The sequence below is a fragment of the Ochotona princeps genome, chromosome 9 (genome assembly GCF_030435755.1).
Source record: "Ochotona princeps isolate mOchPri1 chromosome 9, mOchPri1.hap1, whole genome shotgun sequence".
Taxonomy (NCBI): Eukaryota; Metazoa; Chordata; class Mammalia; order Lagomorpha; family Ochotonidae; genus Ochotona; species Ochotona princeps.
This window is the reverse complement of record NC_080840.1, coordinates 68,128,980-68,144,621: the sequence shown is the minus strand read 5'-3', so window position 1 is coordinate 68,144,621 and position 15,642 is coordinate 68,128,980. Positions and strand designations below refer to the sequence as shown.

General features: G+C 41.2%; 1 protein-coding gene across 1 annotated transcript; it reads right to left on the bottom strand.

The window, feature by feature from the left end:
• Positions 1-4,674: 4,674 nt before the first annotated feature.
• CA3 (carbonic anhydrase 3) lies at positions 4,675-14,991 on the bottom strand. Its single transcript, XM_004588092.3, has 7 exons — positions 14,916-14,991; positions 14,030-14,227; positions 11,149-11,267; positions 9,723-9,815; positions 8,568-8,630; positions 7,600-7,755; positions 4,675-5,621 (listed from the first exon to the last, which is right to left on the bottom strand). The coding sequence occupies exons 1-7, from the start codon at positions 14,947-14,949 to the stop codon at positions 5,502-5,504; spliced, it is 783 nt and encodes a 260-aa protein (XP_004588149.1). The 5' UTR covers positions 14,950-14,991; the 3' UTR covers positions 4,675-5,501.
• Between the last annotated feature and the right edge of the window lie 651 nt (positions 14,992-15,642).

Here is a 15,642-nt window from a genome sequence, read left to right as displayed (position 1 = left end):
AGCTGTTTCTCACCTGGCTAAAATTAGCTTTTAAATCACTGGGTTTTATGCTGCTGCAATGCACTCGGTCCCCTGTGGCCACGCAGCTAGTTAGGCTCTCACTCCTGCTGATTCTCTGTGATTTTCTACCCAATCAGGTGGTTGGATTCCTGCACCTACCAAACACCTTTGCTTCCACAGTACTTCATTAGTCAATTCTTTGATCCTGGAGCATGCACCTAAATTGTTTTATCTCCTTTTGTTTACCTGGAGGTAAATCAGCTCCCACAATATAAACTTTATTCCCTGGTGTTACTTGCTCATCCAGGACTCTGATTTTGTGACATGCCCAGGCACATTCAAAATCAATTTCATGGCAGTAGGTTTTCCATCCTTACTGTAAGATGGATTTTTCCACTTCATACTGAGACTGTCCTGAGTGAGTGAAGGCATTATTGAACAGAGGGATGCTGTAATTCTCTCATTGGGGGTATTTGATAATTACACCCTCCCTGGGTGAAGTGCAGAGTTGCTAAAGCACATCCTCTGGTCCTCTTCCAAGCAGCCTCTTCTAGCAGAGTGCCCGTGTGTGATGTGAACACAGCTTTGTTTTCCAGTGGGATAAAAGTTGTTGATTTTAACATACCATTTCCCACAGTAGCAAACAGAAAGGAGCCCATGATAATGACTTTTTTTTTCAAGATTTATTTATTTTTATTGGAAAGGTGGATATACAGAGAGGAGAAGAGACAGAGAGAAAGATCTTCCATCCGATAGTTCACTCCCCAAGCAGCCGCAACAGCTGGAGCTGTGCCAATCCGAGGCCAGGAGCCAGAAGCTCTTCTGGGTCTCTCACGCGGGTGCAGGGTCCCAAGGCTCTGGGCCGTCCTCGACTGTTTTCCCAGGTCACAAGCAGGGAGCTGGATGGGAAGTGGGGCTGCCAGGATTAGACTTGACACCCATATGGGATCCTGGGCGTGCAAGGCAAGGTCTTTAACCACTATGCTATTGCGCCGGGCCCCGATAGAGACTCTTAATATTACCAGAATTACCAAGATGCAGATTACATATAGAAAGACATTAAGAAACATGATTTTAGGTATTAAACAATTAAAATTTGATGCCAGTAAAATCAGATTATAAAATATAATCAATAACTATCGATTAACCAATTGATAGTTAATGTCAGAACGACCATTCTAATTCATCCAGGCAACTGCTGTCATCAACCCTGTTTGCAGAAGAGGAGTTGAAGACCTTGGTCCAGCAGGTGCCGTGGGCTTGATCCTACTCCTGGAACTAAAAACTACTTTGAAACACTTGTTTCTCACTTATGTTTGAAGAATTTAGTAACTACTCTCCTTTTTAGACTTGATTTTTGACTAATAATAAGATTTCCAAAATAATTAGTCAAAATACATGTCATCTTTTCTTTTGAAGAAAAATATTAATGGTTAATCATAAATACTTAAGCCATCTTTTTTACATAAAGATTTTATTATTTATTTTTATTACAAAGTCATATATACAGGGCTCGGTGGCATGGCCTAGCGGCTAAAGTCCTCGCCTTGAACGCCCAGGATCCCATGTGGGCGCCGGTTCTAATCCCGGCAGCTCCACTTCCCATCCAGCTCCCTGCTTGTGGCCTGGGAAAGCAGTCGAGGACGGCCCAATGCATTGGGACCCTGCACCCACATGGGAGACCTGGAGGAGGTTCCAGGTTCCCGGATCGGTGCGCACCGGCCGTTGCGGCTCACTTCGGGAGTGAATCATCGGATGGAAGATCTTCCTCTCTGTTTCTCCTCCTCTCTGTATATCTGACTTTGTAATAAAAAAATAAATAAATCTTTATTTAAAAAAAAAAAAGCAAAGTCATATATACAGAGGAGGAGAGACAGAGAGAAAGATCTTCTGTCCAATGATTCACTCCCCAAGTGACCGCAATGGACAGTGCTGTGCCGATCCAGAGCCAGGAGTCAGGAACCTCCTCCAGGTCTCCCACATGGGTGTAGGATCCCAAAACATTGAAAACCATCATTTCAATTCAAAATTCTTTTTAAAAATCTCATTGCTCTGCCATTAACAAATAAAAATAGCAGGACCTATTTTCACTATTTTGCTGCCACCTAGTGATTTAGATGAAATTTTAAATTATTTTGCTGCCATCTAGTGATTTAAATGAAAACAACACGCAAACATAATTCTGCCTTGTCATTTGTATTTAAGTTACTACGTTAAAGCTAATTTTAAAAAATCTTTAAATTTATAAAGATTAGGTCTGAGATGACAAAAATCTGATATTCACAGTTGCAATTCTCTTTATCTCTTCTCACTCTTCCTCTGTGGAAGTAATATGTTTGACTCAGGCCCAGAGTTTTCTTTAATCACAAATTAGAGGGAATTAGGAGAGAGACATTACAATCTATTCAGTTTTATGTGTGTATCCTATGATGTGGTTTGTGACTGAATATTTACTTACATTAATTTTATTTGTACCAATGCTTATTGACTGACATGTTCACTTTTCATATGTGTCCAAACTGATTTATAGCTAATTTCAAATCTGCATTCACTTAATCATAACAATTATTACAGTTAGACACTGAGAACTGGAATTCTGTGTAATGTTTCCCATTCACGTCTATGGTGCATTTTAAAGAATTTTGGGTCAATGTCTTTGGATAATTAGTTGCCTTTTCCTAAGTATATTTTCTGTCTTTTCATTAAAAAGGTAGAGGAAGGCACCCCAGAAACCTGTTAATATTACATGTTCAGTAAGTTTGTGCTGATATTCATGCTTAGGCTTGTAGAGATACAGTCAACTGGATACTAGGAAGCATTTGGTTCAGGTTGATTTCCTCCCTGTCTTGAAGTTGCGTGGTAACTGCAGCAGGTATTCTCTGCAGCCCGGCTGATGCTGAAACCCGCCCACCACAGCAGCACATTGCCAAGTCCCCTTCTACGCTGTGTTTGCCTGTGCCTGATCAGCAAAATAACCCTCACCACTGAAGTGGAACATGAGCACACTTTAAGTAGACATGTATTGTAAAGCAGCACTTTGGGGACAAGAAGTTGGGAGGAAGTTTTAAGTTTAGGTATCATTCTGAGCTCCAGAGGGAAAACATGTTCTGGAAAGTTCCTGTATGAAGCTAACGAAATAATTTCCCCAAGAGCTGTATACTTTGCACATTTTTTTAATAATTCCATTTTGGTTTCGATGATGTTTACATAGTTGAGAGTTTACATAGATGATGTTTACGTAGTATGTTTACCTAGTTTACATGCATGCCCTTGTGAACCACCAACTAAGGTGGAGAGGGTCAAGCAATGGGAGAAAGTAGATGAGACAACTATCTCCAACCTCCTTTCTTCTTTCTGTCACTGGGGAGAGTGGAGAGAGAAGGGAAGAGGGCAGCTCCCAGCAACCCACGCACATCCGCACCCAGGAGTGGGGGCAGCCACGCCATGTCATTCTAGGGTCCCTGAAGTAGAGCATGTTTCTGAGAGTCTTACTTAAATGGCTTCCATAGTTCTGAGATGCTATTGACTTTGTTAAGATGAGCAAAACTTAAAATAAGATCAGCTATGAAATGTGTTGTTCAAGATGAGCATGTTTCCTGGACTCACCTACATTGATGACATTGTGTATCATATATGGATTGACTGCTTGTTAGCTGCCAGATTCAGTGATAGCTAATAGGGTGAGCGACAGAATGAAAGATCCATTTCCATCCTTTCCTGGAGTGGACAGCCTTTTCTGATTGGATGTTTTCCCTCAAGAGTTCCAGCTTTGTCCAGCTATGGTGGCAGGCCTATGTGCAGCTGGCATTGGATCATACGTTCATCAGCCACGAAGAGTGAACCCTTAATATATTTCATAGCACTCTGAGCTACTAAGTACCCTGAGAGAATCAGCTGGTATATTACCACTAATGATCAAAGCTCCATGCCTCCTAATTTCAAGGGATTTAATTAACACATCCACTTCGCACTGACCAACCTGGTTTTACTTCACCCAAGTGGTAATCTATTAAATAACTGTAGCCTCCCAGGACTCTATCACATGAGTCAACTTCCAGTACCTCAGGACTCTCCACACCCAGCACCATTTTCATTCCTTTGATATCGTAAACTATTGCTACCATTTTCTGAACTACGTTACCATGTTGACCAATGAAGGGATGACAGGAATACCAAAGCTACTGACTGCCAAATTAAACAACATCAACAGACATTCAATGTCTTAAAGGTCTAAACACAGAATAAATGGACTTTCACAGTGTTAGGCCAATGTCATCTTATGCATAGAAGGATATAAAAGCTTACCATCTTACAAGATTTTGTATCCCAAATTGGCGTCCATGATAGTACGTTAAACCTCAAAACCTAAGCCAACTCAGAGGTCTCTGAAAACTGTTTCATACTCTGAGATTCATGATCTCACACACTTGTTCTTGCCCTGCAAGTCCATCAGCCAGCATTCACTAATTGTCAGAGTCCCTTCTTAAAAAAGTGTAGCATTTAACCCTAGAGCCTGAGCCTCTTATTGCCACTCTTATCAAAATTAACATGCAAAACCTGTTCTTAGTTGTACCTCATCTTTGCAGTTACAATGCTTTTTCATTAGGAAGCACATCACCCAACTTATTGCATCCATGTCTTTATTGGGTTTTAGATCAAAACAACTGCTTTCCTTTAAGTGTCATCATTCACTCCATGTTTTAGGAAACGATAATCCCAGCCTTGAATTGAAAAGATCTCACAGCCAGGTTTTTTAAACTTTTATAGGCATGCAAAGACAAAAGTGGTAACATTTAAAAAACAGATGGCCCTCCTTCAGGGAAAGAAAATTACTGACAGAGTCAACCAACTTTATGAAGAAGAAATTAAAATTCAGGACCAAGATTTATAAAATTATTGTTATTTTTCTTTCTTGAAAATCAAAACTAGGTAACTTTAATAGCTAAATTTTCAATAGGTATGATTTCCTTCTTAAATAACACAAGGTCCATTGTGTGTGGTATCCACAGTCATTTTTAATTTCTCATCTATGGTAACTTGCTATAAAATCTTCATACAAATCTACTCCTATCTAATATAGAATTACTCATTATTGCTTGAGAATGAATATGTTATAACATGAAAATAGGAAAACTGAACATTTGCAAAAGTTAAGATAATCAAAAAATGATGCCCAATAACCTTTATATATTTGTATGTATGTATATGTACACACACACACACACACACGCACATATACACTCCCAGTTGTTTCTTCTTCAAAACTTTACTAGAAATGGTACTTTCATAGGAAAGGTGACTATTACAAAGGTCAAAGGTGAAATCTGTGGTTTCACATCTGAGCTTCTCAAAAGTAACTTTGGCTTCTTGGTGATTACATTTTCCACATTCCTTGCACAGGGAGAGAAATGAAAGACTTGGACGAGGAAGCACCAGGAGACAAGGCACCACGCTCGCCGATAGCAGGGTTCCCATCCTGAAGAGGGCAAGCTCCAGAGGCCTCACTTGAAAGAGGCTCGCACTACCCTGCCTTTGATGGGCTGTGGGGGACGCCAGTTCCTCACGAGGGGCACTGGGGGTTCGTTCTCAGCACTGGAGAGGAGGGTCCGCAGCTTGGCAATCTGCAGGGGGCAGGCACAGACCATCAGCAAGACATTCATACCACGTGGGCACAGGATGCAGCTGTGTTGGAAACTCCTAGCTTCCTCAGCAAGGCAACCAAACCACAAAACCTGTATCCGTGTTCAGTTGACAACTATTTGGCTACCAGTGCCTAAGTTTCATATATATATAAAATGTATAGATAGGCACACTTATAAATGTATATATTTACTTGTAAAAGCACTTTGCTCCATTTTATACAGCGTTATTATATATATTTACATTTATGCTATGTATATATTTACATTTTATACAGTGTTATTGCACTTGCTGGTGAAAATCTTTTGCTGCTGATTTCTTCAGCAGTTGCTTCAATTCAGGGGTCAGTGTAAAATCTACAGTTAAAAAATATTGCTTCACTTTTTTTTTTTGAAAGGTTGAATTACAGAGTCAGAGAGAGAGAGAGAGAATCTTCGATCAGCTGATTCACTTCCCAAATGACCACAATGATTAAGACTAGACCAAAGCCAGGATCCAAGAGCTTCCAGGTCTCCTATGTGGGTATAGGGTTCCAAGCACTTGGGCTAACTCCACTGCTTTCCCAAGTACATTAGCAGGAAGGTAGATCAAATATGGAGCAACCAGGACTTGAAATAATGGCTCATATGGGATATCAGTGATTCAAACTGTGGAATAACTCACTGTACCACAGCATTGGCCCTGAAATCTACACCTGTTGTTGGAAGGCATGACAATATTAACATTTCAGGGCAATGGAGAATAATCTGGGGTTGGTGCATAAGGTAACGTTAAGATGTTTCTTGGAGCTGTGACATCCTATGCTGGAGTTCAAGTTCCCGGCGCCACATCTCATTCCAGGTTACTGCTAATGCACATGCTAGGAGGTATCAGTGCTAGCTCCATGGGCTGGGTTTCTGCCCCTCACAAACACCAAGTTCCTGTTCTCTTGCTTAAGCCTGACCCAGCCCCAACAGTTGAAGGTGCTGGGTGAGTGAACCATCACTCTGACTCTAGATCTACCTCTGCCTTGCAAATAAATCAAAGAATTAAATTTTAGAAATGTTAAAAAGAGTTTAGTAGTTCTTCATTCTATAAATATGCAGTTATTAATTTTAAAAGTAGAAAAAAATTAGAGTCATCTACATTTTAACTTTAAAAAATGGGAACTTTTCTCAAATACCATTATGTTTCTATATAGATGGGCTTTTAATATTTCTCTTTAGGAAAAACTCATGCCTCATTCAGAATATTTACACCAATGAACAAGATCATTAGATCTGACCTTTTAATAAATGTATCACATATACTGGATGCACAGTTGTCAGGGGTGTGGAAACCAGCACCTTGAGCAAGAGAGGCATATTGGCAAACTGCTATCATGTTCTAGTCTATGAGTTCCTATGCTCTTGACTCACTTTTATCTGTTTTTCTCCATGTTTCTGTCACTTACATTTTCCTCAATGGTTTTTGTTGAAAGTCTCTTTACTAAAAGTTGCTAAGACACTAAGGGAGATCTGAGAAAAGAGGCCAGGGATTATCTTCAGCAGGCACATCAGAGCTAGGATTCACCTTCTCAGTTACAACTTATCTGTCTATAAAACTGGTGAAATAGCATGCAGAACATTCCTGTGTTAAATCCCTTCCATTCAAACCATTCTCCTTTAAGGCTTCTACTTACCATTTCTTCTTCACATCAGAACTCAATGTTAGGGGACATTCAAATGCAAAAGTTTCACTCTTAACAGTCTAACGCCTCAAGTGCTTAGAGAGCAGACCTCTTAGAGTCCATTCTCTTTCACAAGCACCTCTAAATGATTTGCATTTGTGATTATTCCTGGAAGGCAATAATTAACAGAGCAAATCACGAAGGTCTGGTTGTGGAGCCCTTTGGTAATGGACCTCTGAGCTGCTGTTTTCCACATAGCATCTCCATCTTCTCTCAGCCAGTGCTCTTGGTGCCGGGTGTTACATGCTCACCTGGTCTGAGCTCACAGTGACGGGCTCCTTCAACAGTAGCCACACGATGCACTCCTCGCAGGGCGGCGTGGTGAAGGAGCCACGGTAGGTCCAGTAGTCCCGACAAGCAGGGAACAGGCAGGAGGGGTCAAAGTGTGTGAAGGGTGCTTCCTTGCCCTGGGAGAAAGCAGGGTGCCAGTGTGATGAGCTGACACAGCCACACTCACCAAATGTCTCATCATTTTCATTGTGTCATAGAAAGATTGAAAATATTTATCAGGTCTTTCAGAAATCAGTAGTAAAGAGACTAAGCTGGTCTGACTTTTTTGGCACAATCACTGTAGTATTTTATTCCTTGTTAGTTGTGTGTAGATTGCAATTTTTTCATTTCTCAGGAAGAAGGAGAAACTTACTCTGCACCTAAAAATTAACAGTATTATTACATATAAATTAATGTCTTATTCTCAAGGACAAAAAAAAATCCAACATTACATTTTTGTTGTACTTGAAATGTTGGTTTTTTCCCTTTGGTGAAACTTAATGGCAGTTGCTTAGGACAGTTCCCAAAATGTCTGTTACTTCGATGAGTCTACTTTTAAGATTTTAAGGTGTGTTAGTGCTCCCCAGGAAGAGCAACACCAGGATTCAAAAGCCTAGCTCACCATGCTACTTCTGTGATTGTGTGTGTGTTTGCATGTGGTGTGTGTGTGTGTGTGTGTTTGAGGGGAAGAAGTAGCCAGTAAGCATCTTTGATTTCCATCCACTTGTTGAGAAAGGAATTATTTGGTAGAGAGACTAGGACAATTAAATAAACCTTTGTATTTGTAATTTCCACTGAAACTGTAATCCTTACTATATACATATATTTATATACAATATTGATTAAACTTAGAAACAGATTTTAGGTGAAATAACATATATTTGAAACATGCAAAAAAGAATGGACTTTCAGTATTTTACGCATTGGGAGAACAATCATTTCTTCTTACCTTTGTCTTAATTTTGTCTAATGCATCAAGGAAAATCTGAAATGGCCCCTTCTCACGTCCTATCTGTAAGAAAATAGAAAACAGAAGTCCAAGCCTCATATTTTGTCTTTCTCTATAATTTATAGCTATCCTAAAATTGATATTGATCTCTCTGTAATTAGTGTTTATGAATCTGCCTGAATATCTTATACTAAGCAAAAACAGAAGTTTTTTTCCCCCCATGATCCGAAGATTTTAGAGTCTGTGTTTTTCTGATCTAAACTTGGACTCCAGACCTCTGAGCACAAAAACCACAAAATAACATGTTGAGCCAGTACTAGATCCTTGGCCTTCTCCATAAAGCCACTCCACTTTTAAAAAGAATTATAGCTAGGATGAACCCTATGGATACAAAAATAAACTCATTAACTTTCCTCTCAGACCCACTTCAGCTCTCATTGTGTTGTGGTGGAGCACTGGAAACAACCCAATGAATTCAGAGCACAGAACAAATTAGGTCATTCAAACACAAAGAAGCCAGATTTTCACCTCTGGCTTAAAATCTAGATTAGGTTACCACCAAACTCTTGTGTTAATGACGCTAAGTCCTCCTTAAACCAGAGCTGGCTCAACAACACACACATTCCATGTGCTATCTTAGCCTGGGATCATGTGGGTGTGGCCACTTCAAGCCAAGGGGATGTCTAGCCAGGGACTTGGCACCACTGAGGTTCCCAACACTGGCTTTCTTGTTTCCAGTGCAATTACAATGCAGAAGTGAGAGGTGAGAAACAGCACATGCCTCCCTAGTCCTCAGCACCACCATACTGAGCTCCGCCAAGCTGTGCCCCAGCTTCTCCATTCTCCATCCCTGCCACACACACACACACACACACACACACACACACACACACACACACATTGCCAGAAAATTTAGATGTGCTTAGGGGTACTAGAGAATTACAAAACGGATAATTTCAGAGGAAGCAAAAACATTTTGAGATGATTGTAGCAGAACTAGTTAGATTAGTTGCATAAGTAATAAAAAAAAGACATTAAAGAGAAAAAGATCCAAGCCCTATCATAAGCAAAAGAAGGGAACGAAAATTACCCTATCAGGAGCACTACACAGGAACGAACTTTTGAAAGAAATAAGAGAGCCCGCTTTTACCTCACCTTCAGAAAAACACCAACGACAGCGATTCCATCAGGCTGCCTCAGAGCTTCTCCGTAAGTGTTATACTTTGGATTCCAGTGAACCAAATGAAGCTACGACCACAAAACACAGGTATGTATAAGAGAATCTACAGTAAACACAATAATTATGCTGACTGAAATTGCCCAACACTGACAGAAAATGGCAACATTACAACACTAACATGCAATATTTTGGTGACATTGTTAGTGGTTCAAATAAGCGTGTAAGCCTCTATCTCCCTCCTTTTATCCTGTGCTCTGGAACCCAGCGGCAACCTTGTCTTAATTTAGAACATGAACATCGGCTAAGTTAATCAAGTTTCCCATACTGAGTTACAAAGAATGGCAAGAGAATATAATTTTCAGCAGTTAAAAATATTTTATTCAAAGTCAAAAGTGCGAGACAATTTCATATACAAATATCAAGCAGAAAACCTTGCCAACTTTAGAAAGAAATACATTAATCATTTCCTGTTTAAGAAGAAAGATACCTAGGAGGCATTCTCAATAATGGATTTATCCTACCACTGACTCTTCAGTTTGGTTTTGAGGAATGTAACGATCACATAGAAACAACTTAGTTACCTAGAGTTGAGTGTAACCAACAATTAAGCCACCTAATGTTTCATCTTAGGATAGTGTCCACACGTGCCTTTTCACAGCCTCTGTTGACCACAGCCTTCCCTTAGCAGAAAGTGAGGCAGGAAAAATGAATTGATCCTCACCTCCAGGAGCAACAGTCAGCCCATACAAACATAACTGTATACAAAGGATGTCTGGAAGGCTTATCTTACCCCTTTGTGGGTTGACTGGAACTACAAAGGATGCTTTTCTTTAATGAGTTAAGTGAGACAGAGAATTATGTTTACATACAATTAGATACATATCTCTGAAGATGCACACCATTTATTAAGAGATGAGAACATGAAATCACAGCTATTGAAAGCTATTTCCAAGTCACTTTATCCTTATGAAGAGGCAGCCTGGAGCTCTGGGACAGATGATGAACCTTGGGTTTGGTCTGCATGCACCAGCACAAAGCTTAGCTAGCACTCATCAGTTGTGACAATTTGCTGTGTAGCTCTCCCTGTGTCTAAAGTTTTCTTATCTATAATCTACCTCAGAGTTGCTAAGATGGCCAAATGAGTTAATATATGTTAGTTGTCCTTATTATACTGGTTCCATTTAAGACATTAGACTTTTTTTTTTTTGCTATGTGCTACAGTTATTCAATTTCTGGTGATAATCTTGAAAGTCTTCATATGTGGTATTATCTGTGTCCTTTTAACCATCTAGACTAGAATGCTGGAGAGCTTCAATACAGAAATGTTCACAAAGTTTAAACCAACAACATTTTATTTTTCCTTTTGTGAGTCTCAGAGTTCATTACCATAGTTCTTCCTACCTCAGCTGCGTACTTCACTCCATCCACAGTGTGCTCGGAGCCATGATCATCCGAGGAGCCCCAGTGGAGATGGAACTGGCGAAGGCGGTAGGGCCCAGAAAGAGGACCACCTCTCAGCACTGTGATTCAGAAAAGCCTGGTCAGCGGTGAGCTCATGCCTCTTTCAGGGAACCCTGCTTTAAACAAGTGTTCTTAACAGTAACGTGATGGACCAAAGGGGGGCAGTCATGAGAGCGGACACGAACATACACTGGACTCCCCAGAAATGAAGCTGGGGCAAAAAGTCATTTTCTTTTTCTGTATTTTAGCAGTGAGGAAGAAATGCAAGGATAGACAAATCAGAGACTGACAGGAGGTTCCCATCAGCTGATTCACCCCACTAATGCTTACAAAGGCCGGAGCTGCCCAGGGGCCAAATTGGGACCTGGAAACACAATCCAGGCTTCCTGTGTATTACGGCAGAAACCCAATTACTTGGGCTATCACTATTGCCTCTTGGAGTTTGCGCTAGCAGGAACCTAAGTCAGGAGCTAGGTTCAGGAATCACATGCAGGAACCCCAAAGTGATATTTGAGCATCTGAGAGGAAATTTGAGCACCTATCCACTAAATTGAACTCCTACTCACCTTTATTTCTTGTTTTGTTTAATAATTTTATTATTTTTGAAATTAAAACTTATGAAAATAAAAATAATAGATTGGTAAAAATGACACATATACCAAAAATCAGCTCAATACTGTGGAGCAGAGGAAAGAACAAAACAGCTGAAAGCTAGTCAAATTAAGGTTCCAAACATGGTTAGCAGTCATGTGATCTCAATCAAGTTGCTTAACTTCTCTGAACCCATTTTTGCATCTCTAAGGTAGTGATAATAATACCAAACTTCAGAGCTGCTGTGAAGATGAAATGAGATTAAGCACTCCACTAGAGCTCTCACAGTGCACAGAGTGATCGCTAGGCAAATGTGAACTCCTTCCTCGTGTCTTCTTCTTGCTCCCTCCCTCTCTCCTTTCCTTCTTCCTTCCTTCCTTCTTTTCGTCCTTTTTCTCTTTGCCTCTTTCTTTTTTTAGGAGGTCAGAGTGACAGAAAGAGAGGGAAAGACAGGAGAGAGGGAAATTTTCCATCTACTGGTTTATTCCCCAAATGGCCACAATGACCTCAGGTGGGCCAATCAGAAGCCAGGAACCAAGAGCTTCTTGTGGATCACCCATGTAGTTGCAGGGTCCCAAGTGCCTGGGACCTTTTCTGCTCTTTCCCAGGTCTAAGAGAGCTGGATCGGAAGTGGAGTAATTGAGACTTGAACCAGCACCTTATACTACAGGGTCAACCTCTCATATCCTATATTCTATTACACTTTTTGTTAAGATTGTAAGAGCTTTCATTCATGTCTAAATTAGACTGTGCTCTTTCAATTAGATTAATCAGAATACTTAGCAATTTCTAAGGAATCAATCAATACAGACTGTTAAACTAGAAAATTCTCAGTGGTATCAATCTGGGCTGGTATAAATATTCAGTGGGTCATTTAAGTTTGGTCTCAACCTGAGAAATGACTCAAAGGTTCAGAGATTTTCCAGAGAAGACTGGAAACTATGCTAAAACTCAAAAAGTAAGATTTTGCCAAACAAGCTAGATCAAAATAGAATTGAGGCAGTAACTACTTTAGAAAGGATTGAATCATGCTACATAGCAGAGGGAAACCACAGTGTAGACCTGAAAAAATAATGTTAGGCTTGCATGACCTTGATCATGTAGGAATGAAGTTGTTTGACTCACCAACATTTGTCTTGTCTGACTATTCAAAATAGTTACTATCCATACATGAGTCCAATTTGTTAGAATGAGCCACATGAAATTGTCAATCTGCTAACAAAAATGCTGTTTTCATACAGTTCAACCTAAGAGATATGCTTAACATCACTATTGCTACCTCAAACTGTAACTTGACTTAAAATGAGGGGGCAAAAGCAAAAAATAGCAGCATGAAGTAACTAATACAAGTAACTTTTTATGGTATTGCTTAAAACATCCTGGTAAGTAGGAGTTGTGACTCTTACTGTTTATTACATCACTGAGAATATTCATTTATATAGATCAATAAGAATAGTTTTAAATTTATTAGAAATGTGGTTATAAAAAATTTAGTTATTATACATCAAACAGCAAAGTATTAAAGGAAGATTATTATTTCATTGCAGCATAATAAAGCATTTCTGATTTACTATCTTTTCCTTTGTGATTTGCTCACTTGGATAGGTGAAGCTATTTTTCACCATGCTTTTTCCAGTTTCATACTCACATGTACACACATACAGCCATCAAGAAGAAATTGTCAGGTACTTCAAAAACATGGACCCAATCCCTCCAGCAGATGAACCCTACTGAAGCAAGAAGGTAAGCTGTCTTTGCAAATAAAATGGCCCTATTCTCTCCCCTGAACTGGCCCACTTCCAGCTACCAGAGAGAAAGAAAATGCCTATTTTGTTTCCTTGTTATAATCCTTGCTTTGTAGAATGCAGTCTCTGAAAACTTGGGAGCTGGGGTCATGGTCAAGGAGTAGAAGAGGGACCTCAGCATCTGAAGAATGCTGATTGGGATTCATTGATTTCACTGCCCCCTCAAGCTCCATTTCAGGGCTTCATTGCCAGCTCTTAACTGGACCTTATGCCATTTTGCAACTACAGAGTGATCGGAGTTGGGGAGCTCCTTTTCAAAACATAAATACAATTCTTTACAAGCAAAAACAAAGTCAAAGGACACCCCAGTGTTCAGCGATGAGGTGCTCTCTCTTCCCACCAATTCTGCTATTCGTATCATGGGACATTTTGGCAGCACAGACCCTGAAAGCATTCATGTGTCCTCAGCTAAGTGTGTTACTTACTTGATCTATCATAAGTATCATCAAATACAACTCGGCAGGTCTTCCCATTGTTCAGGATGGTCTTGGCAGAGCCTGGATCATAAGATGCTGACCATGGCAGCAAGGTGGGGTCGTGCCTGACGTCCTTGGTATGCAGCTCAATGGGTGACTGGTTGTCTCCTTTTGCATTGGGGAAAAATTCATGCCAGTGATCTGGACCTAGGAAATATAGTTCAGGAGTTTTACTGTTTGCTTCTTTTTTTGGTAACAGAACCAAGGCCTTTCTAATTGACTACACCATTAAAATACGCAGAAAATTAAACCTTGAGTACAAGAACATCTTAGGCTTCAGATTAGGCAATAAAATCATTTAACACCTGCGGGCAATTTTGTGAACGATGATCCTAGAGACTGTATTTCACCTCTTCTTACTCAAGAACACAGCTTCAAAGGCTTATTTTCTGAAATGCACTTGATCACGGTTTTGCCAATATCATCTTGTATCAAACACGTGGAATAATGTAACACTGACTGTATATTGGGCATCACTTTGGGGGTTTCAGAGTACCCTCATATTCCTTTTCCTACGGATGATAATGCAGAGGCGTAGGTAGAACAGAGAATCAACACCAGCACCAGGCTCAGAGAGGTTAAGTGCTTGCATGGTATCAACAGTTTCAGAGACACTCAGACCTGGACCTCAGTGGTGGGACATCTCAGTCAGCTACAAGGCCATATGAAGGGGAGGAAGAAAGGAGTTACCCAGCAGCCCTCCGCTCCTGGGAAGAGCTCAGGACTTGATAGTTCTCACTAGAATCCTGCACTAAGGTTCCCAGGGCACTGTCTGGTGCTACTGGCTTCTGAACCTGGGCAGCGGCTCCTGTGCTGCAGCCCTGCCTGCACTCACCGTTGTGGTTGGCGTAGCCCCAGTCCTTGGACATGATCTCTGCCGGCGGCGGACTGCCCCTGTGAGCTCTCCCACGGCGTCGTGCAGACTCGTCGCGAGCCCGCGCCTTTTATACGGGTCTCCTGCACCCTGCATGGCCTTATTAGGTCAGCGAGGGTGGGGCAGGGGGTTAAACTGGACCGTGGTGATATGGGGGATGCCAACGAATTCCAAAAGCTGGACAGCTGTTGGAGCAAGCAGGATGGAGGCGGCCCCCGGGCCCGCACCCGTGCTCTCCGCTCCCCTCCCTGGAAACCTGGCTCCCAGCCCGTCGGTCTCCCCCTCCGAGAGCTGCATAGCTTTCTAACCGGCGGTAGTGCAGAAATGCAGTCTAGTGCAGAAATGCAGGCGATTTTCACCGGGTCCTTCCTCCGTGATGTGCTTGGGGCAGTGACTAAGGGAGAGACACCACCGCTTCCAACCAGAGCTGTGCCTAGAGGGGACACCTGCAGCCTCCCTCAACAGCTGACTACCCCGGTGGCGGCCGGGCTGGCTGCGCTCTCTGGACATTTCTGCCAGTTGATTCTTCCGCCGCGATCTGTTTACGGAGTTTGGAAGGCGCGCATTTGTTTGCCCAAGTTTGACCCTCCTTGCAGGTTGCTCTTAAAACCCTAAGAGTAAAAACCTACAAAGAGGCCAGGAGTGCAAGATCTTTAAGCCCATTATCCTTCAGGGGCTTGCTCCGTGC